Source organism: Arvicanthis niloticus, chromosome 7, assembly GCF_011762505.2.
Source record: "Arvicanthis niloticus isolate mArvNil1 chromosome 7, mArvNil1.pat.X, whole genome shotgun sequence".
Taxonomy (NCBI): domain Eukaryota; kingdom Metazoa; phylum Chordata; class Mammalia; order Rodentia; family Muridae; genus Arvicanthis; species Arvicanthis niloticus.
This window is the reverse complement of record NC_047664.1, coordinates 64,418,180-64,443,163: the sequence shown is the minus strand read 5'-3', so window position 1 is coordinate 64,443,163 and position 24,984 is coordinate 64,418,180. Positions and strand designations below refer to the sequence as shown.

At 36.1% G+C, this 24,984-nt stretch overlaps 1 protein-coding gene across 3 annotated transcripts in view; it reads right to left on the bottom strand.

Annotated features, from left to right (window-relative positions):
* Dthd1 (death domain containing 1) overlaps positions 1 to 23,084 on the bottom strand; it is a 77,110-nt gene extending 54,026 nt beyond the window's left edge. For all 3 annotated transcript variants that reach the window (XM_076938514.1, XM_076938513.1, XM_034509448.2), the window contains exons 1-6: positions 22,674 to 23,084; positions 20,235 to 20,847; positions 15,637 to 15,967; positions 12,384 to 12,563; positions 6,280 to 6,530; positions 99 to 263 (exon numbers count right to left, since the gene is read on the bottom strand). In XM_076938514.1, coding sequence (XP_076794629.1) covers positions 99 to 263; positions 6,280 to 6,530; positions 12,384 to 12,563; positions 15,637 to 15,967; positions 20,235 to 20,847; positions 22,674 to 23,004 — 1,871 coding nt within the window. In that variant the 5' untranslated portion in view covers positions 23,005 to 23,084. The remainder of the gene's footprint in view (positions 1 to 98; positions 264 to 6,279; positions 6,531 to 12,383; positions 12,564 to 15,636; positions 15,968 to 20,234; positions 20,848 to 22,673) is intronic.
* Between the last annotated feature and the right edge of the window lie 1,900 nt (positions 23,085 to 24,984).

The window sequence follows — 24,984 nt, the reverse complement described above, 5'->3', positions numbered from 1 at the left end:
TGAGTAATAAAAAATATAATCTTATGATTCCATTCCTACACATTAATTACATGCTGTAAGACAGCACTGTCACCTCTGATTGTTTCATGTGGTCTTACCTCTCTAAGTGTTCGCATAATTCAAATGATACCAAGCCACCCTGGACAGTTCTCACCACAATGTCATCAATCCCAAACCAACCACTGTCTTTGCTACTGAATCCTAGTAATTTCAAAGTTTCGCAGGCATTGTTACCAGGTTTTCTGATAGATGTACTTTTGGACCTATAAAATCAAAAGAGAAGTGGGTAAACTTTCCACAGCAAAAACATCACATTTAACACATCTACTTTTCATGAAATAACGAACTCAATAACAATTCATCATGTATATATTATTATTACTAATTATCCCTGTTGTCAAGAATAGAAAATTAATATATATTATTATATTCTTATAGCCTTTGCTTCTAAAAATATCTCCAAGCTATCATAGTGTAGTATATCATAGTATAGATTTTGCTTCTAGAAATACATTTCTGTTTACAGCATGGGGTGATCTGGGTGGTACTAAAAAGGTACAGGTGCTTTAGAAGCAAGACCAGTTCTCAAGAATAGGGGAATGTCAGGTCAAGGAGGTGTGAGTGGGTGTGCGGGTGGGTGAAAACTCTCATAGAAGCAGGAGGAAGGACGATGGGATAAGGAGTTTCCAGAGGGGAAACCAGGAAAGGGGATAACACTTGAAATGTAAATAAATAAAATATCCAATAAAAAAAGAAAAAGAAAAGAAAAAATACCGATAGGATAAATTTGAAGAATTAGGCACGTTTTACTATTGACAAAAAGAAGTTTAAATGAACACTTAAAGTATAATGAGTGCACAGATGCTTTATGGATACTCCTGATTGATTGTATAGCATGCTAGGTAAAGCTACAACACCATTTCATCTCCTCGCTGGTTCTGCCTCCTATAAACAAGTGATCTTGGATTAGTTATTTTATTTCTATGTATCTCAATTTAACTGGTTTTCATATTAAAATATCACCTTTATTATAGAATTAAGTCTGTTAGCAGTTGTGAGAATTCATTGAAAGTATGAGTGGTATCCGCATTTCCATACCATGTCTGATGGCAGAAGCTAGCCAATATGCTACATTTCCTGTTTATATAATATGTTCAACCCAAAGCCTGAGAGATTAGGTGCCATGTGATACTGTTTGCCAACTAGAGCTCATTCCACAGACCAGTTTCTAAGTATGGTTATAATCATACTTAGATATAATCTAATTATATAATCAGTTCTAATATGGTTCCCTTTCTTTGGAATTTGGTTATATAGGAGTTCAGAGACTGACTTACAACTTTTGTTTGGTTGTAAAGCTCTGGACAATGGAAATTAATTAAGGGCTTGCTTAATTAAGAAGAAAAATCTATATTTAAAGAGAGAAAAAAATCAATGTGAAAGAGACAGTGGAGTCTTCAGAGGGTAAATTTGAGGTCTTTCAGTAAGTTTTCTTCTTGAATGATTTAAGCAGTATCCGCTCTACACAACCAAGAGGAAAAAGCCTTTGATGCTGAACATCTTTGGGGAATAACATCCTGCAGTTTGCTAGGGGACCAAAATGATCTAGCTACTGTGAATCAAGATCTGCCTCTGTCTCTCTTTTTCTCTCTGTTTTTCTCTCTGTCTTTCTCTCTCCCCCCTCTCACATTTTCTGTCCATCCCCATGCATTTGTGTTAGGTTTTGTGTGTGTATGTGTGGGAGGGGCAGGGGGTGTTAGATAGAGTTGATCTAAACCTAAAATATTATTTTGGAAAACCTCTATTAGTTTCATGCAATCAAGGAGAATAAAATCAAGATTTAGGAAAATTAGCTTTTAAATGTTAACTTATAATCATAGATATGGTAAAAAAATAAATTAATCTTGAAGCTAAAATGTGATTTACACAGGAGGATATACTCACACTGAATCATAATCTTGGTCATTTACTAAAAATTTACATTGCTAATTATAAGGTTAATCCTCCCCTCACCCCACACATTGTATTCAAGTATTCCTTTTTTTTTTTTTCTGCAAATGTTTTCTGTGTGGTTGTGACATGTCAGGGAAGCCCATACTCCACAACTCAAGATGGACAATAACTTAAGCCAGCCAAAGTATGCATCTGGCATTTATGAGCAATGGCCACCAAAATAGTAGCTAACCTTCTGTTCCAAGTGTAAAATGAGGTTGCATGTCTCTCCCACTGTAGTTGAGTGGGACCATGTCCCATTAATTAATTGGAAATGAAAGAGAGATTTGTCACTTTGAGGCCAGGAAAGATATTGCTAATAGTTTTACCTGAAGTTGCTCTACAGCTATGACAGCAACCAGAAAGTGTTTTGTTGTTGTTGTTGTTTTATTTTTTTGGGGGGGGGATTGCCTAAGTGCACTCAAAAGAAGTGAGAAGTAGCCTCTAATAGTCATGAAGTAAGATACAAGGATTTGTTATGAACCCTTTGGTTTTTGAGAGTTTTGCTATCTTTTCATTTAACATAGGCTGATCTGTACTTTATATTTCTTCTGGGTCCTGTTATGAGTTTCTGGCAGATTTGGAATGGATGTTCAGCTCTAGGCATCTATGCATATAAATGAAGGAAATATTCCTATTTTCCTCTAAAGCTTGGATTTATGTAGATGTAGAGGATATTGTCTGAATTACATAAAACATGCCAGCAAATATAACTGGTACAGGGAAGAACACAAATGAAAGACTAGGCTTTGTTCCCAGTTCAAAATAAATAAATATATAAATAAATACACACACACACACACACACACACAGAGAGAGAGAGTTACAACACTTTTTGCTTAAAGACTTTTTGTTTGCTTTTCTGTCACCTAAAAATTATTCTTAATAACCAAGATTAATGGTATGTGCCTGTAATTTTAGCACTGGGTAAACTGAGACAGGAGAACTAAGAATGTGAGCCCAGCGTGGGCTCAGCAGGTACCAGAAGGATCATATAAAGATTTCATCTCAAAACACAAGAAAAAAGTCCCAAATTAGTAAACAGGATATACAGTAATTGATACAACTTATTTTTAAGACAAATTATCTCATGATATGACCATACCTCTGGAAATTAATAGCTCTCTCTAACTGTACTATGCCCTGCTTATGCACTATTAGTTAACTTTGATAAATAACATTGCCTAGAAATGACTAGTAGTTTGTCAAGATCTAAAAATGACAACATTTTGATGTTATGACAGTTCTCCAAAATAAGAGACCAAGGCTGGGAAGGGAGTTCACCTAGTATGTCATGGAGTATGAGAACAGAAGTTCTAACCCTTGGCACTTATTGAAATGCCAGGTGGGTGGGTGTGCCTGCCCTTTTGTAATCCCACTGGTCAGGAGATGGAGAAGAGAAATCTTTGAAACAAACTTATTAGACAGAGTAGTTGAACCCATCTGCTCTGGATTCAGGAGCGACTCCTTTGGCTTAATAAGGTAAAGAATGATTGAAGAAAATATTTCACATCAACCTAGGACCTCCACACACATGCTCACATGCATACATGCTCTCACACGTGCACACACACACACACACAATTAAAATAAATGAAATATAGTACATCTTTATAAAAATTGCTTATTTAAAAAAAAATCTTCATTTTCTCCCCAAAAAGCACCAGATATTTTGAAGATGCTCTCTAAAATAAACATGCTATCAATCTCTAAGAAGTAAAAATTGTGTTGCAAGCAATCACATCATTAAAATTCTCATAATGCATTTTAATCTCAGAACATTCCCTTTGTAGTGAACATAATGATTAGGCCTTTAAATGTGAATGCTATTAACATCTTAGAAGTAACTTTATCTCAGAAAACTAACTTATATTAAAGTACTCATTTTACACAGGATTTCTTCACTCAAAAGTACAAAACAATTCTCTTTATAAATTATGTACGTTGATGATGGAGCTGGTTTAAAATAAACATGCTTCCTCCCTACTTTTTGCCAGCTTAACACACATCAGGGTTACCCAGGAAAAGAATACTTCATTCAGATGCGATTATCCTTCATCATATTGTCTGTGCACATCTGTTATGTGTTTTCTTAAATCATGGTTGATGTGGGACAGGCCACTGTGAGTGGTGCCACCCTTCTGCACATGGTCCTGGCTTGTGTAAACAAATCAAGCTGATCAGGCATTCCTCCATGGTCTCTATTTCAGTTCCTGCCCAGACTTAGTTTATGCTGAACAATGATATAGAAGTATTAGCAGCCAGATAAACCCTTTCCTCCATAAGTTGCTTTTGGTCACAGTAGTCATCGCAACAATAAAAACCATAAGACAGAACGTAAATAGACAATGAAGATAAGCATAGTCATACTGTGTAGGGTGTGCAGAATACTGATGAATTTCCAGTAGTCTCTCCTCTACATACGCTGTTTTTTTGTTTTGTTTTGTTTTTGTTTTTTGTATTTATCTTTCAAATTGGTGACCATTTTCTGGGTCAAATTTTATACTCTGAGTTTAATATTTGTTACCGATATAATAACTGGGATTTTAATTCAGATGACTATTTGATGTGTGTCTTTTGCATGAATGTATAACTGTGTAAAGGTGTCAGATCTGGGAGTTACAGACAGTTGTGAGGCACCATGTGAGTGCTGGGAATTGACCCTGGGTCCTCAGGGAAAATAGTCACTGCTCTTATCTGCTGAGCCATTAAGGGTAAAGATTTTCTTGGTTCAACTATCTTGTTCACATTACCAAGTCATAAACATTTGGGAGTCTTGCCTAAATGACATTGATCTTAGTCCCAGTTACACTCATCACAGACTCTATTACCTGATCTACCGTGTGTCATGGATGTTTGTCTTCTTGTGACACGTGAGGATCCTTCATAAACTGTCAATATTAGTGCATCAACCAGCACATGCAGCTATTCAGAAAGTAATTGCTCAAAATATTAGAATACTCTTCACTGTGAAGCTCATGTGTAAGTTAGTTTCTATATCTAGAGATTGTACTCACAAAGACACTGAAACTTAAGTGCTAACACAAATGTTTTTGCAAATGTGAAAATATACACAGGGCTAGAATTGCCATGTTTTCTGTCTATAACGTGTTACTGATCAGCATAGACCACACATATTCAGATTTCCTTCTTTGTGTTAGATTTTGTTTTTTGTTTTGTTTTGTTTTGTTTGTTTTTCCCTTTCAACAGGTTTAGATTGTCAAACTCAGAAAGGAAGGAAGGAAGGAAGGAAGGAAGGAAGGAGGGAGGGAAGGAAGAGAGAGAAAAAGAGGTGATAAATGCTAACAGAAACATTGAGAAGAAAATATTGGAAACAAATATTGTCTTAAAGTACAGTTTTAGAGGTCATTGTATTTTTTATTATTTGGGGTGTTTTGAACTGGAATATGAAGAAATTTTATGACATATTGCAATAGATACATGATGATGGGAATATGTAAGAGAAGAAGTGTTGAAATAGGGTTAGAAATTGGCTAAGATGGTGATATCAAGTAGCTAAATTGTGCACACCCAGATCATGTCTATGTTTATACTCTCTATCCTTATTTTATAGTAAAGAATGTGTGTTTCTTTCCACAGCCACAAATCAGCATAGTGCTGCCCCAAGTTTCTTATGTTGCTAGCATGGTAGGAAAGAGAATACCATCTTTAACCCAGACAAATAGTAGCTACTCAATGGAGGGGAAATGTGTGAGCTCAGGTCGGGAATGCATCCTTCACAGGTTAGCAGAGTTATAGAGGTTCTTTATGGCACTGTACTTCAGTCTTCACACAGATAAAATGATAGAACAGGCAAAAATATACAAAACAAACCTGCTGCAGATTGACCTCTCAGCTAAAAATACATATGACTCAAGCTTTATTTCTCAAAACAAAGAGAAGGGATCCACATATAGGTAAATGTAAATGAAATTTCATTTATTTTTAAAAATCAAATTAATATTTTTCTTACATTAAATGGAGAAATTGTAAGTACTACATTGCATCCTCATAATTAACCATATCATATGTTTTTGAAAGCATTCCTCTTATATCTATATTTTTAGAAATCACCATTTTTCACATGGCACATTTTTTGGTCCATTAAAAACAAAACTCTTTCTTTCTTTCTTTCTTCCAAAACTCTTTTCTATTGTGGGTCAACAATGTGAACATACTTCATATTATTTTATTAGTAATATTTAAATACAAACCACCTGATTATGGTTAATCACAGAAGGTTCCTTTTCTCTCATTAAGTCAGCAATAGTAATGTCTCCAACTCACCTGTTGAAATACGAGGGCATTGGCAGGCTCCTGTGCACTGTCGCACTCTCTGGTCTCCTGTGACCTTTCTCAGACTCAAGGTTCTTTTTTTCAGGGAGAGGAGAGCAAGGCAGGAAGACAGTGACTGGCTTCTGAAAGGGATGAGTCGATGGATGCTGGATGTAGATAAGTGGACTGGTGGACACTACCGAATAGGAAGGATCTTGATGTGCTTTTAAGTATGACACTAGAGAAGGGTCAACTGGCTGGATCTAAATAAAGAAGAAAGAAAAATGTCTCCATGCCCATCTATAGGCACTCAAACTCACATATGCACAATACAGTTAGAAGCTGCACGTATTGTTACACCCATAAAATAATTTTCTGAAAATATTAGGGAACATATCTTTAAGTTCCTCTGTATATTCTTGCATGGAAAGAAAATAGTTTATGTAAAAGCACATAACTGAGTAAAGTCATTTAAAATACACATGCACATGAGCGCACATGTGTGTGTGTGTATGTGTGTGTGTGTGTGTGTGTGTGTGTTTGGGTGTGTGTGTATTTTAGAAATATTCTAAATTATGAACAACATAATTTAAAAAGTGAATTTTCATGTAATTTCTAGCCATAACTATTCTTAAATTATATAATAAGCACAAAGGTGAAAAACAAGATTATATTTACTTCAGTTCCTCTCCTATAACAATGGCAAATAATAAAAAACCTGATATAACTCAATGTTTATGGAAAATATTTGTGAATGAAATATTATAATTATGTTTCTTTTCTAATCTCTCTTGACTTAATATCTGTGATAAGAACTTTAAAAAAAAAAAAAAGGAAAAAGAATTTCTAGTTCTAGCCTGGCTCCTTGGTCCAGAGGAGCCTTTAGAGAAACCAAGAGTGCCCTGTTTCCCTGTGGAAACCTTCAGGGGCCCCAAAACTAACTAGCTTGGGACCCTGCCCAACTACCATCCTAACTAGATCATCTGCACAGAGAACCACAGCTGGGTCTGACCAAGACACACTCTACAGAATAGGGATTGCCCATGACACAGACTACAGAATGAGGTCTTCCTGAGGCACAGCCAAGATAGCAAGGCACTCAATCCTCCATTGACTGGTTCACAGCTTCCTCCACCTTCCTGAGAAATCCTATTGCCATCAGAAACATTCAGCCAACACCATAAAATCCAGATGCCTAAAAGACAACATAATAACACAATCAACAAGATCCAGGGCAATATGGCATCACCAGAGCCCATCTATCCTGCTGCAACAAATCCAGTATATTTTAATGAAACTGAAGCACAAGAATATCTTAATTCCACTCTTATAAAGATGACAGAGACCTTTAAATAGGAACTGAATAAATTCCTTAAGGAAATACGCAAAAAACATTCAAACAGGTAGAGGCATTAAAAAAGGAAGGAAATAAATACAAAGAAATACAAGAAAATGCAATCAAACAGCTGATGGATATGAATAAAACTGTCCAAGACCTGAAAAGGGAAAAGAATCAATAAAGAAAACATGAATTGAGGCAACTCTGGAGAAGGAAAACCTAAGAAAGAGAACAGAAACTGCAGGTGTAAACATCACCAACAAAGTTCAGGAGATAGAAGAGAGAATCTTAGGTGTAGAAGATACAATATCTGAAATCAGTATATCAGTCAAATAAAATGCAAAATCTAAAAAGTTCATGACAGAAAACAGTTTCAATCAAACTGTAGAAGAAAATTCCCCAAATCTAAAGAAAGAAAAAGGGGTGCCTGTAAGCATACAAGATGCATACAGTACATTAAACAGATTGGACCAGAAAAGAGAATCTTTCTGTGACATAATAATGAAAACATTAAATACACAGAACAGAGAAAGAATTTTAAAAGGGCAAGGGAAAAAGTCTAAGTAACATATAAAGTATATCAGAATTATACCTGATTTCTCATCTGGGACTCTAAAAAATAGAAGGGCCTGGGAGGAGGTCTTGTAGATTCTAAGAGGCCATAAAGTTCAGCCCAGGCTACTATATTCAGGAAAATAGTTAGTCAACATAGATGGAGAAACCAAGATAGTCCATGATAAAACCAAATTCAAACAGTACCTCTCCACCAACCCAGCTCTACAGAGGATACTAGAAAAAAAATCCAAACAAATAAGGTTAACTATACTCAAGACAATGAGAAATAAGTAATTTCACATCATTAAAACAAATAGAAGGGAAACACATATATACACACACACATGCACACACAACAACAACATTAGAGTAACAGGTACTAACAATAATTAATCATTAATATCTCTCAACATTATTACAATACCTCAGTAAAAAGACACAGACCAACAGAGTAGATGCATAAACAGAATCTATCATTGTGCTGTGAAGAAGAAACACATTTCTGCTATCAATATCTCAGTACAAAGAGCTAGAAAAAAGTTTTCAAAAAAAATGGACCCAAGAAACAAGCTGGAGTAGCCATTCTAATATCTAATAAAGTTGAACTTTCAACCAAAAGTAATCAAGTAATTGAAAGAAACAGGAAAGGACATTTCATACTCATCATAGGAAAATCCACGAAGAGGACATCTCAATTCTGAACATCTATGCCTCCAAATGCAAGAGCACCCACGTTCTTAAAAGAAACATTACTAAACCTTAAATCAAATATCAACCCTCCACATTAACAGTCGGAGCCCTCAACATCCACTCTCAACAATGAACAGTTCATTGAGACAGAAACTAAACAGAGAAACAAAGAAACTAACACAGGTTATGATTCAAATGGACCTAACGAGTATCTATGGAACATTTCACCCAAACACAGAAGAATATACTTTTTCTAAGCACCTCATGGAACCATCTCAAAAATTGACTATATACTCAGTCACAAAGCAAACCTGAACAGAAAAACTGTTATATAAAACTGAAATAACCTCATTCATTTTATCAGATTACCACAAATTAAAGCTGGACTTTAACAACAGAAACCCTACATATTCTTGGAAACTGAACAACTCTCTACTCAATGATCTCTGGGACAGAGAAAAAAGAAAGAAATTAAAAGAACTTTCTAGAACTCAATGAAAGTGAGGTCACAACTTACCCAAACTTATGAGACATAATGAAAGCAGTGCTAAGATGAAAGTTCCTAGCAGTAAGTGCCTTCATGAAGAAATTGGAGAGCTCTCATGCTAACGAAGTAAAAGTATATCTGAAGACTCTAGAAAAAAAAAAAAAGAAGCTTGCATACACAGGAGAAGTAGAGTAGATGGCAGGAAATAATCAAAGCTCAGGGCTGAAATCAATCAATTAGAAACAAAGAACAATACAAAGAAACCGTGAGTCGCTTCTCTGAAAAAAATCAACAAAATAGACAAACCCTAAGCTAAACTAACTAAAAGGCAGAGAGACATTATCCAAATTGACAAAATCAGAAATGAAAAGGGAGACATAACAACATTTTAAAAATCATTAGGTCTTACTTCAAAAGCCTGCACTCCACAAAATTGGAAAATCTAAATGAAATGGATGGGTTTCTAGACAGATACCAAGTGCCAACGCTAAATCACTATCAGGTAAACTATATGAATAGTCCTATAACCCCTAAAGAAATAGAAGCAGTTATTAAAAGTATCAAAATCCAAAAAAGCTCTGGACCAGATGGTTTTAGTGCAGAATTCTTCTCGACTTTCAGAAAAGAGCTAATACCCAAACTCATCAAATTATTCCACAAAATAGAAAAGAAGGAACACTGCCAAAGTCATTCTTTGAGGCCACAATCACCCTGATACCTAAACCACACAAAGATTCAACAAAGAAAGAGAATTTCAGACTAATTTCTCTTATGAACATTGATGCAAAAACACTCAATAAAATTCTTGAAATCCCTAATTCAAGAACACATCAAAGACATCATCTACCATGACCAAGTAGGCTTCATTCCAGTGATCCAGGGGTGGTCCAATATATAAAAAAACATCAACATAATCCACCCTATGAATAAACTGAAAGAAAAAAAAAAACACATGATCATCTTACTTGACAAAATCCAACACCCTTTCATAATAAAAGTTTTAGAGAGTGTGGGGATACAAGATGCACACCTAAACACAATAAAGGCAATATATGGCAAGCCAAAGCCAACATCAAATTAAATGGAGAGAAATTTAAAGCATTTCCACTACAAGTAAGGACCAGGCAAGGCTGTCCACTCTCCCCATATCTGTCGAATAAGGTACTTGAAGTTCTAGATAAATCAATAAGACAACTAAAGGAGATCAAGGAATACAAATTGGAAAAGACGTCAAAGTATCTCTATTCACAGATCATATGATAGTATACATAAGAGACCCCAAAAAATTTCAACAGAGAACTCCTACAGCTAATAATCACCTTTAGAGAAGGGATTGAGTCAGGTAACCCAGTCCCAAAAGGATATGTATGGTATGTACTTATAAGTGGATATTAGCCATAAAGTACAGGATATCAATGCTTTAATCAACATGCCCAAATAAGCCAAAGAACAAGGAGGACCCAAGGGAGGTGGTTGAATCTTTCTCAGAAGGGGAAACAAAATAAACATACATATGAGGTAGATGGAAGAAGGGAACTGGGTGGGAAAGAGGATAGGGTGAGGAGCCGGGTGGAGGAGATCATATGTAAGGAGAGTGGGGAAAAGAAAAGGGAGATTGGCTGGGAGACAATCTCTAGGATGTGCCAGAGACCTAGAATGGGGAGAAGAAACAGAGGTCTCTGGAGGTAACTCTAGCTGAGATTCATAGTAGTGGGGGATATGGGTCCTGTAGCCAGGCAGGACTCCCAGTGGAAAGGTAAGGACAGCAGCCAACTCACAAAAAAATTGGACCCAAAATGTGTCCTGCCTACAAGATGTGCAAGGATCAAGTTAGAGGAGAAACTGAGGGAATGGCCAACCAATGACTGCCCCAAACTAAGGCCTATCTCATGGGTAAGAACTAATCCTTGACACTGTTAATAATACTCTGTTATGCTTGCAGACAGGATCCTAGCATGACTAGATGCAGAGACTTACACCTTATCATTAGATGGAGCTCTGGGAATTTTAAGGACGAGTTAAGAGAAAGACTGAGGGCCCAGAAGAAGACAGGGACACCACAGGAAGACAAATAGAGTGAAATAACCTGGATCTTTGGGAACTCCCAGAGACTGAATCACCAACTAAAAAGCAAGCTCAGGTTGGACCTAGGCCCCTTACAATTACGTAGTAGCAGATGAGCAGCTTTGTCTTCATGCAGATTCCCCAACAACTGGAACAGAGGTTGTTCTTGAGCCTGTTCTCTGCTTGTGGATTTCTCCTCTCTAAATGGACAGCCTTGTCTGGCCTCAGTGGGAAAGGGTGTGCCTAGTTCTGCAGCAACTTGATGAGTGGAATCAGGTGGTCTCAGTGGGGTGGGAGGGAGTATGGAGGTTGTTGTTTGACACCCAGAGAGAGTTTTTGGTTCTCAAAAAAGGAGATGGTGGAATGAGGGGAGAACTTGCACTAGAGGTTACTGGGAGGATAAGAAGGGCAAATATTGGGTTGTAAAGTGAATTTTAAAAATGCATTTAATGAGAAAAGACATAGAAAAGAGAGAATGGGAAAGACAAGTCTGGGATAATGAGGAATATTATTGGAGAAAAAAATCTGAGATGTACATGATGAAAATAGTGTTTCTATACACTAAATATCTGTTCCAGGAAGGCTAATTTTCTTTACTAAATAGAATCCAAATGTCATGACAATCAACATTTGAACGAACCAGTAACTTCTTATCTTTCCAATGATTTGTATGAAAATCTGGATTTATATAAATTACTTCAAATTTATCAGCCATTGTCTTCTAGGTATCAGCATGCTCGCCAATAAAATCAACAAGTAATGCAAAAGAGTATTTAGGAAAGCCTTATCAATAAAAAGCAGATATTTATTTCAGAATGTGCTCACAATGCTTGCTGCAACACTCAATTCACAGTAGGTGATTTCAAGTCCAAGAGAGGACCAGCACAAGGCTATATGGAAGGCCTGCATCCTCTGAGTCTTTAGGACCATGTTTGACCCACTAGACACAAGATCCAGTCCATTTCCCTTTTGAACTTTTACCTTTAATTGTACAAGCACCGGTGAGCCGAAAACTCCTGCAGGATAACTGAAGGATATCCGGGCATCCATGCTGGACTTCCAAGCAAGCCCCTTCTTTGTCACTGTGAAAGACTGCTTTTTTAAACATGACACGACAGAAAATATTCCCAACTTGTAAACATTGACTGCAGCACAAGTCGCCTGGATGGAGTAGAAGACACGGCTGAAGCAAGCAATAGCATTGTTTTGGAGAAGTACATATGACATGAATACTCTGTGTGCTGTCAAAAACAAAATAAAACAATGACAAAAAATACCTGCTATCCATAATCACCTATGGTGTGAAGACACCACATCCAAGAGCATTCATGGCCCTTTGTTGAAACAAAGGATAAGTTGATAGTTAAGAGTCTCTCAAGCTCAGACTTCCCAACAAAGAAATAAGAAGTAAATTCATTTTGTAACTTAAATTAAATTCTCACACATCTATAATAAATAGTCATATGATCTTCACAATTTTAATTGCTTCTGGTTGGACTACTAGGCGTCTTTGGCTAGAATGATTTGTTTTGTTTTGTTTTGTTTTGTTTTGTTTTGTTTTGTTTTTTGGCTAGAATGAATTTTATATATTGAACTTGTCTAGAAGTTTATGTGCTATTTTACAGAATTCCAAGGAATAGAATTTTACTAGTTGGACATTTTGCTCTAACATTGTACATATGTGCTGTCAGAAAAAAAATTTTTTCTAACAAATCACATCTTCAGATGTCATAATAAAAATTATTATCTATTTGGTTTTTTTGCAGCAGAAACAGAAAACTGCAAAGTAATACACTGTTTTTTTCTTATATATTTATATTCAAATAAATAATATATTTAGCCACATGTTCAAATTTTTAATCTTACAAAATGGAACTGAATCCATAAATGAAAGGAAGCTGATCCATGTGCATAATCACCAACGCTTTACTGATGAGGCAGTCTAAGAAGCAATTTGTTCTGTTCACGCTTCCCCAAATACCAGCTAGACTCCACCCAGCATTAGTGGATAATAGCACATGCACACACAAACATTTCAGAGTTATTCTCAATGGAAAATAATCCATCATTTGAAAGCTGACTAAGGAAAACATTTCACAATATCACGGTTGGGAAAATTCTGAGCACAATCATCCTTCTTCAGTGGCCAGAGGGAAAGTAGTGAGAAGAAAAGGTCTCCTGGGAACAAGTGGCGGTTGCTGGGCACTAAGACCACATTTGGCAGATACTGGAGGCAAATAAAAAGGCTTTTGAGAATTAGAATGTTTAAATGTCATAGAACCCACATAAAACGTTGGAAGGTAGCCAGAACTCAAATGTTCTTGAGCTAAAACCAGTGATAACTGTCATTAGCCTACGATGTAAAGTACAGTTTTTAAATAGACAATGGTCCTCTTAATTTTTACTTGTGTCTCAATTAATTCAGTCACAAAACATTTTTCAAGCCCATCTGGGAAAGGCGTTTGTACTGTGAGCAGTTTCTAAAGCACTTGTTATAAAGGATAGAGAGACTTGCCAAGATTAAGAAGCCTACTCTAGAACAACGCTGATCAGACATTCACAGTCTCAGGAACTAGTCTAAATCTAACAGATACTAATGAGTAAGGGTCATAAGAACAGACTTAGCTTTATTATTCTATTACATAACCTCGATTTGATTTGTAAACAAACCAAAGGGACAGAATGTGTTATCAAAAAATATTTTTAACATGTATTCTTCTCAGTCCTCATTAAGTAAGAAATATTTGCATATAAAAGACAAACATTTTAATTGGTTAGAAATAAGTCAAGTACACCACAAAAATCCCTTGACTTAAGTCCTCATCAACTCTTTAATACTAAATTTTGTAATTCTAGATTCTCTCTCAGCAACATTTGATTTTGTGACATAGAAACCTTTAATATTACTACAATAAAGTCTGTTTCAGATAGTGATAACTTATCAACAACTTGCTTACATTAAAGCTTCTCCCCCCATCTTCTTAAGTGGTCTGTTTATTTAATCTTTGCAATCTTATCAGGCAGACATTATTATATTTTTTCAATCAAATTTTTGAATCACAAAGAGGCGCCTTGATTCATCTAATTTCACACTATAGACAAGTATCAGAACCAGAGTTTTTCATTTACTGCCCACATCCTAACTGCCAAATGTACAGTCCAGACTATGCTTGACATTGAGAGACTGTCTCTTTGTTTTCTCTCTCTCTCTCTCTCTCTCTCTCTCTCTCTCTCTCTCTCTCTCTCTCTCAGATGAGGGGTACATGCATATGCTCATGCATGTGTGCTTTTGCTTTCAATAAAGATTAGTCAAACCTTTTTTTTTCTCCTGACTTTCTATATTAAAGTCATCAGGAAAAAGAATCTCTTCCGGCAATCCTAAAGGACCTCACCATAAAGGCATCATTCTTCTCACAGTTAAGCAAACTACTTAGTTTATTTTAAAAAAAAAAAAAGTAATATGATTAATTACTGTATTTTATTATAGGCTGAATAAAAGTGATGAATAAATCAATCACTTTGATAATAAAGTTAGTCAAAAACAATTATAGCTTATGTCCTTAGCTAACATAATTAATGTTGCATAGGTAACAATGCTTAGGCACACTGTATAGGCACAATGTTTAGACTAAAGTTAATTGATTTATCAAAGCATGTGAATACATACTGTTTTTAATTTGTATAAATTCTCCCACCCTATGAATAATAAAAACTAAATCTATAGCATCTGAAGATTCTAATGCTTCTGTGTAGGTAGCAGTCTGACATACTAGTCACATTATTATGAAGTTAGTCTAAAACATGATGTTAATTAAGCTATTATGTTTGTTGTTTTTCCAGCAAAAAAAAAAAGTAACATTTTTTGAGTCCTAGGCCCAAGTTTACTAATACTAAGTTTGGCAGATAGTTTCTACTGTTTGAACTTTATGGGTGGTACAATCATGAAATTATAGCTTAAGTATTGAGCTAACATAATTAATGCAGTATGGGTAACAATATTTAGGTATAATGTGTAGTTACAGTGTTTAGACTAAATTCAATTGATAAATTTATCAACACATGCAAATACACAGTTTTAAATTTTTATATATTCTCCCACAAAAAAAAAAAAAAAACTGCCAACACAAATGGGTCCACAATTGTAAAACAGAACAAATATTATTCTACGACAGCACAGTATTCTGAATAATAAGAAGAAAAGACAAACACCAAATACAGCCCGGGCTTTACTAACCTTACAACTTCCCTTCATTCTTTCCAGTAGATTTGGGATTAGGTAACTTGACTGGAAGTTTGTGTCAGACATTTTCACCATGATGTCTCTATAGTTTCCCTTGTAGCGTGCCTTGAATGGAATTGCAATGCATATTGGGAATGGAATTCTCGTTTCCTTATCTGAACATTCAACAGTGATGACATTGCTGACCAGCTCTTCATTATCACCCACTATAAAGGAGCTCATGTCATTAGTTATCCGGCAGTCAAACTGCTGTAGCAAGTGTAATGGTGCCGTAACGTAACAAGAGACCTGAGGGTCAGTTCCATCACTCAGCACAGCAAGATACCTGCAGAAAAAAAAAAAAAAAAAAAAAAAAGTGAGCTTCATTTTCCAACTGTTTTATCCATGTACTGTACAGCCAAACATAGGACACAAAGTGTAAGGGACATTGCTTTGATATGAACTTTGCTTCTCCCATTAATTAACTCTTTAATCAAAAAGGTGCTCAATCTCTATATGCCATAGGTTCCCGCATTATAGGTGAAAATAATATCTACATCACAGGAAAGCATTGAGTTCAATGTTCAATTATGCCATAATTATAAACTATGCCTTCACACTGTAGGGAAGTCACCTATACTGTATTAGTTATGTTAGCTAAGTACATAAGCTGTAATTGTCCTTAATTAACTTTATTATCAAGATGATTAAATTTATTCCTCACTTTTATTCATCCAATAATAAAATTCAGTGATTAATCATGTTTTTTTAATAAACTAAATAGTTTGTTTAACTGTGAGAAATGATATGCTTACTGGTGAGGTCCTTTATTGTTGCCAGAATGGATTCTTTTGTCTGGTGATTTAAAAATAAAAAGTCAGGGAAAAAAGGTTCAGCTAATCTTTATTGAAAGCAAAAGCACACATACATGTACTTCTCTCCCCAAAGAGATAGGGGCGAGGAGAGAGAGACGGAGAGAGGGAGAGAACAAAGAGACAGAATCTCAGGGTAGAGAGCAATTAGACTCTTTGTATGATTAGGGGTAGAGAGGATTCCTTTTCTCCCTCAGAAATGGCTTGTTTGGGTTATTGCAGAATACTGAATTATCCTACAAAAAAAAAAAAAAAGCTAATTCATTCCTTTAACAGAAGCTTAATCCCCCCCACCACCCTCACACACACACCCTGCTCCACCTGTCCTGAGAAACTTGAAACTTCTGAACACTTCCTTCCAGAGGGAAAAAAGATTACCATGTCCTTGACTTGGAGAGGAAGAAGAATGAGGAAGTTGTCTGACTTAAATATTTATATATAAAGTACATTAATCTACCTAAGCCTCTAATTTGGCTGCCTGTCTGCCTGTCTGCCACAGGTCTCCTCAAAAGAAAGTGATGAGTATGAGGTATAGAAATTATCCAGGTACACTAGATCAAGTAGCAATGCTTACTGAAGGGTGTGTGTGTGTGTGTGTGTGTGTGTGTGTAAGCGCGCGCGTGCACACATGTGCACGTGTATTAATCCTACTAAATAAAAATAGATTATTTCTAATCCTGAGGTCATCATCTGAAAATTTTATTTTAATTATTTTATTTCTCTTCAACACCATCTTTGCAAAGACTTTTAGAGCCCTACAAACTTGAATTCAAATTTGAAACCAAACATTTCCTATCTGTTTGTTCATAAATATCATAACCGCTCAGCTTAGTCAATAGCGTAATGCTTTCTGTGGGTCAGGTTTTAGGCTACATAGTTTTGCTAAATTTTAATGGCTTTTGTGCCAAGTCCCATTATCTTTACTATTTTACAGATAGGGAAATTGAGTCTGAGATTTTATCCTGCTGCAAACCTCATAGATGATCAGTTTCAGAACAAATAGTTGACTCCATGCATACTTAGTATGGAAGCAAAAGTTCTCAAATACTGTCATGCCTTTCTCAAACCTTCTCTAAATAATGTTCTCTACGTCTATTATAACTTGAAACTGATATTTAATCTATGATTGTGGGAAGTTTGAATGATATAAAATAGTTAAACCTCTTTAATAGTAATGGATCCAAATCAACTGTATGTTCAGTAATGATTTGATCCCTATGTTAAAGTCATCAACTTCGAGTTCTCCTTGATGCTATTCATCACACAACAGAGAAATAAACTTAACGACAATGCTGATGATCAATGAGGGGAATCTATGAAAAACATAGCACTATTTTCTCATTTATATGTTAATAACATTTTAGCTCTCTTTATTCATTGAATAAAATTTTAAGTACAATTTCATAAAGAAATGCGGCAAAATATTTAACTCATAAAGGTCATTTATTTATGTAGACAACCCTCAACTTAAAAAAGTTATCCAGCACACTGACCTGCTTAACTTTTTGTTTATAGAGATAATATTTCAGAAAAGGATAAAAATTATTCAACAGGTGATTCAGGGAACTATATTCATATAACTTCAGGAATGCTCTCTTCTGTTTCCTGGAAATCATCTCAATGCACCCACTACTACAGGGTGTGATTCCCAAATGACAAATAAAGTAGAGAGAAGATTAGTAAATAGATTTGTTCTCCATAGTACTAATCATATGACTTGTCTCGTTATTAAGCAGATCACACTAGTTTAGTTTTTTACGCATCAGTACAACAACCCCAAGGAATGGGGCTTCTGGAAAATTAGAGCTGAGGAGCCACAACAATTTCTAAGCAAGGGTTTGTTTATTACATATTCTCTTATGTGGTTTGATGGCTTCCTAGCCTGGGGGACTGCAATGGAGAGTCATCTTTGTAAATATGCAAGCCAAGCACAACTGGTTCAATGCCACAAAGAGGAAGTCGCTAACCAGGGAACACCTAAAGGAGGTGTTAGAGGGAGTGGTGCAGAAATGACTCACTAGTTGGTGTTTTGAGTCATTGCTGAATGGGAAGATATGAAATGTCAATGTTTTTCTCAAATGAAATGGGAAACCACATATTGACTATTTTAGAAGTTGTTTGTCAAGAGCAGCAATTCCTTCAAACCATGGAGGTCTTCTAAGCTTTAAAAGGTTCATCTATAGAATACATTAAGTTCTCTTCGCTGTAGGTATATTGCATTCTTTTTTCATTTTTATCAAGGCCCATGATCAATGTAAGTAAAAGTACTTGCAAAAGTACTTGGTAAAGAACAAACACTTGCTGATGTTTTACCAGGAACTGTGCTGTGTGTCTCCCCAGTAGAGCATCAACTTGTTATGCAGAGATGGATACAGATGAAGAACAGCAGCGAGGGGAGGTAGGATAGTGAAAGTCACTATCATTTAGCTGTGTGTCATCACTAGCAGAAAAGCCCACCACCAGCCTCTTTGGTTATTGTCTCATTTGCCACTAAATTCTTCAAAGAAGGAAATAGTATTCATATAAATGAGAGACTGATACCCAAAACAAACACAAGTAAAAAGAAAGAAAGAAGAAAACATGAAGCATGCCACCCACTGTCAAAATTTGATTAATAATAAGACAGCAAATAAAAATTAATTTTGTCCTCCTCCCCAATATTTCCTACTATATCACATTGCTAAGAAAAATGTTGTATTTATCTGGAAAAATATAGCTTGATATATCAATCTAGAAAAATCAAAAATTATTGCTCCCTTGTAGAGGGAAGATAGTTCATAAATATGTATCAGTTTTTATCTCTTTTTTATTTCATGTACTTTTAGAGAATCTGAAAACAAACAAACAAGCAAGCAAACAAAAGAAACCTACTCCTGACAATTTTATAAGAGTTAAATATGTGTGAACAAGCACATTTACCTTTAAGAATCCTACAAAGCTTACCCATAAGTTTCCTGGAGTTCTGAAGACAAAGTTTAAAGATTGATAGAAATTATCATATACAAATATATATTACATATATATCTTGGACATATTACATATATTATTTATTATTTATATAATCAGTTTAGCAATTTTTTTTTAAAAATTTAACATTCTGAATCACTTTTTCATCAAAAATTTAATTTTATTTTATATAAGTGTTTATGTTTTGAACAATTTTGTATATACTTTCATAACTGTTTTTCCTTTAAAGCACTTTTAATATCTATGTTTTCTAAAATTATGAAGAACAGAATAATATTAGCAATAGCAACCACATACATTTATGAGAAGATATTTTAACCCGAATCACTGATTTATAGTAACTTTTGGAGACTTTACATTAAAATATAAAACTTCCTTGTATATTCCTCCATAACATATGTTAAGATTTTATTCCATAAGTGATTTGGTTAAGTGATCGGGCCTTTGAAGAAGCTGATTAGCTCATAAATAGCACAGTTCTTATGAATGGAACTAATATTAATAAAAGACTTGAAGCTGGTTTGACCCCTATACCATTTGAGAATTCAGGAACGGGAATGTGATCTATGTTATCAGTAAGCTTTCAGTAGCCACTGACTCTCCTGTGCCTTGTTTACCTGTGCCTCCAGCACTGTGAGAAATCAACTTCTTTCATTTAAAACAAACCAGTTTATGGTGGTGTGTCATAGCAGAAGGATTAGGATGTTTAGTGACTACAGAAAGTGCATGGATAAGTAGGCATGTATAAGCATCTCTCATGGCGCCTTTACTTACTCCTTTTCCATTATGTTAGTCTTTTGTCTTAGACTCTCTGACTCATTATGAAGATTATTCTCGTCCTTACTGGAGACATCCCATGCTGTTGGGGATGTGGTAATCTTTTCTCTTTGGCCTTCTGAGGGATCTTGAATTTCCCTTGCTGTTGTCTGGATTACATCATGAATGTCTTTCTTGTTGCCATTTATGTTCTCAGCAGTCATGTGTTCTATTTGTTTTTCATCTTCATTTTCTGCATTATCTGGGAACACTGTGTTCTGCGACTCTTCTTGCCCTATTACATTTCCACTCAATGGGGCATTGTTTTCTTTTCCCCCTAAATCAGAATGTATCTGTGTTTCATTTTCTGTTAACTGGACCTGATTTGTGGAATGGCTCTCCCCTGCGTTCGTAGAAGCAACAGTAGCTGTTTCCATGACAGTTAGTTCCCTTCTTGGAGCAATGTCTGTTGCTTTGGTATCCTGAATGGCTGATATTGTCTGCTGTGGAGTACGGTCCTCATGCATGCTGCATAAATTACACATCTCCTTTTCTTCTTTCTTTAGAAGCATAGCAGTGTTCCCCAAATGTTCATTCATTTTCATGAGGCAGTCTATGAAAGTAATAATTTCTGCATATATACACAACACAAAGAAGTAAAAACTAAGTCAAATTATGCTTCTATGCAGATGAAGGCAATGGTTGCACAATTTGCCTGTTTAACACTTATATAACTAGGATGGAAGAAAACTCTACTTCTAACATAGTAGCCAAGAAGTGAAACTGATGCCTTTTGTCCATGAGCATGCTTTAAACTTTCTTGATAAATGTGATGATACCTTCTCCCAAATAAAAATGGAGTCAACAAGTCCTCAAGTGTTTGCTATACTTGACAGTTTTTCCTTTGCCTTGGGTGATACTATCCTCTGTCAATTACCCATTTAAAATAGCAGACATAAGAGTACCTGAACACTGCTGGACCTAAATATCAGAAAAGCTACAACTGTATTATTTATGACACACATACTGAATTTTGGTGGGAAATTTGATCCTCCCCAGACTGAGATTGTGATCATTAAAATTTGTCAAATTTCTCTTTTAAAGAGTAATTTCGACCATATCATTCTGACTGGATCCTGCAATGGCCAATCAATGACAAACAAACTAAGACAGACTGCTCTACTCTAAGGCTATAAGCATCATTAATTAATATCTGAGTCAACCCACTTCTCACTGATTTCATCCCAGGCTCCCATCTGTGCATCTCTCTTCTCAGGCTTCCTCCAGGCTGAACCTTTCCATACTCTCAGCTCTGAATAGGAATCTGTATCCAGAATCCACACATCTTCTCCAGATCTTCTCCTCACTAGTCTGGGCTTGCCTTTGCACTGCAGTTCAACTTACTCTTTGTCTTTTGTCTGAGATCCCATGTTTATTTTGACCTGGTCCTTTCTGGTAGCTGAGTACCTGCCTTGGCTTGTTGTCTAGGATTGTGTTCAGTTCCTTCCTTAGACTAACTGGTCCTGAGCTCCTGCTGATGATTCTGGGATTACACAGCTCTGGGACAGATTTCTCTGATGTTCACTGATTATGATTATGCTGTCTACTCTGGATTCCTGACTCATAGGCCTGTACACTCACCTTGGCCCTGTATGTCTGGTAGCTGGATTTCATAATGCCACCTAGATTCTGACAGCATTGTATTAAGACCATATTCTGTAAATATTACTTTTTAGCACATACATCTCCACCTGGTCATATTCTCAAGAATTTAGATTGTGACTTCAGTATGTTAGGGATCCAATTTCTTCTCCTAGTTCATCCAGTCTTTCCAGGGTTTCTGTAATTAATAGGACTAGGCTCAAATGACTCTAGAGTTAGAACACGCTATTCCAATACAGAAAAAAAAACTGCTTGCTTTCTACCCTGAAGGCTTTGGTCTTGCAAATAACAAGCCTAGCATCTGAATTTCCTGTTGCTTGGCTCCAATTCACTGTTTAGGTATCAGTTTAAATAGGACTTCTTTGCTAGCAGAGCTCTAAATTCCCTTTCTTACAATGGGATTCTGGCTACTTAAGAAGCCTAAAAGCAGTGTGTGGGGAGGTGGGAGTGGGGAGGTAGGTGGGAGCACATCCTCACAGAAGTTGGAGGAGGGGGGATGGGATAAGGAGTTCCTAGGCAGGGGCGGGTATAGGGTAAGGGGATAACATTTGAAATGTAAATAAAATATCCAATTAAAAAAAAAGCTTAAAAGCACTTCATCTGCGCCCTTAATAGGAGGAACCTCTAAATCCTGTGAAATATTGTCTTCTCTTACTTTCCCTGTAATAATGTTAGTTTCTTGTAGAGAGAGATTCTACACTCACTTTACTTCTATACATTGCCCCTCTTATATGCTGCCAAAATGAATACTTTAAAACAAAGCATAAGCCCAAGCAAACAAAAGAGACTACTTGCCTTGTCTCCAGATACATTGATTATCCTTGTCAAGTAGTCTACACAGCTGTTGGCAGGTAGACCGAAGGGACCCTGCAGTGTGTTCCAAAAGTTGATAAAGGGCTTCATTGAGTCTTTGACCCAAAAAGATCACTGTGGCTGTCCAAGTGGTTCCACCAGCCCCCTCACAGAGATCATCACCTAGGAGTGCCTTCTTTAACATTTGGTTTTGTCTCCAAATCTGCTTCAATATTTGACCTAATTTACCTGACCCCATGTCTTCTGTATCCATTTCTAAGCTTAAAAAATAATGTATTTCTCCCCTGCCAGCAAGGCTTAAAACAAAGCACATTCAAAGTTGGCAATGGTTATTTCTTCTAAAGTCTCAAGGAAGACCCAAGTCAGCTAGCCAAGCATTCTCTTGCAACCTAAGAGTTTATTCAGCTTGTTGTTAACCAGTGAAAAGTTACTAGGTGACCAAAAGAGGGGCGTTCCTGAACTCTGGGTGCTACTGTGTACAGAAGAGATTAATCACAGGGACAATGTTAGCTTGCATAATCATATGTTCATGTAAGCTTTACAAATTCAATATGCTATGAAAATTCTACATGCCCTTTAAATTTTGAAGTAACAAAATATGGATCCCAAGTAGAAGATGAACTTCATTAATGAAAATAAACTGGTTTTTTTTTTTATTAAAATAGTTCCAACAAAATTCCTATGTATATCTTTTCAAATTAATGAAAAAGTACAGTTTGTTTAAAAATAATATAGGGCTATAGAAATAAGGTTTAAATAAATAAGATTGGCTATAAAAATTAGAATTTGTTGGAACTAGGTATAGCTTCACCGGGCTTCTCATTTTAACTTACAGACAAGTAAAATAAAGAGTAAAAATTTAAAGATAAAATAAAGACTTGAAAGAGGTCCAGGCATGGTTGCTTATGCCTCTTATGTCATGCAGCATTTGGCAGTTAGAGGCAGGGTGATTGCAAGTACAATACCAGTCAGAGCTGGAGAGTGAAACTCAGTCACAACCAACCAGAGCAAGAGTTAAAAGAGGGGAAAATCCCTCTGCTGGAGCATAGCCTAATATCATTATTTAGTAAGTATAATTACTACTTTCTTATAAGTAAGTGTACATTGAGATTGCGATATAGGAACTTAGTCTCAGCTCTGCTCTTTGATAATTCCTCTCTAATTGTGTTGAGGGCTTCTGTACAAAAAGAGAGCAAACCTGAAGAGTGGCTTCTTCTGGGCTCACAGGCAGTATTTACTACCATTATAATTAAAATTCAGATGCAGCATGTTCTCACTCTGGTGCTTGCACTGTGGGTACAATATATGTGAGATCATTGCCAAACAGAGCTTGATGCTGTGAGGCCTGAGGTGCTCTGCAGAATAGTCTGCTTCCTTTCCTCCAAATCCCCCTTTTCCAAGAAGAGAGCACACAGTAAAGGGAGAAGGAACTATAAGTTCAAAAACAACTCATGTTCCCTAGAGCACGTGGTTAGAAATAAAGTCTTTCCAAAGGGGAGCTAGCATGCTTCCCTCCCACCGTCAGTATTATGTCATCTTTAGCATGAAGGTTCTTGGGGCTTCACTCAAGACATATATATAAACCACTGGGGAAGACAGTTCCCTGGAATAAACAAAGAAAAATGAAAGAGCAAACCTGCAGCTTGCCCAAAACTGCAGCTTGCCCAAACTGGTTCATGGACATCAGGGGACAAAGAAAAAGTACAAGAGAGGGCTCCAGAAGATATCTCCCTCTCAGGTAATGAATAACTGCTGAGCGAGGGAGAAACTGTTGCTCTCCTCCTGAAGTATGAGCCCCCAAATTGTCTATCCAATAGCAAATAGTGCACACACACACACACACACACACACACACATGTATATATATGTATTTATACATATATAATCATATATATATATATTTGCAAAACTAAATGGACATAACAAATTCTACTTATATACTCAGGAATGACAGCAATAACTGGGAAAGCATGGGCTCTCAATTTGGGAGAGAGCAAGATAACACATGGCAATGAAAAGTGTTGGAGGAAAGAGAGGGCAAAATAATTTAACCATGTTTTAATTCTAAAAATTACAAAATTTTGTTTTGCAGTGAATCTGCTTTCTTGAAATTGTAATCCATATCATATAAAAGATTATATAAAATTTTCACATTCTTTTCAGTTTGTAAGACATCTTGATTGCATCTTATCCTATTCTTTTGGCTAAGGCTTGAATATATGTTCCCAGATCAAGACTGATTCCGAGAATTGTCCTCTAATATGTACTGTGAGCCCTGATGTCTTTCAGGCAG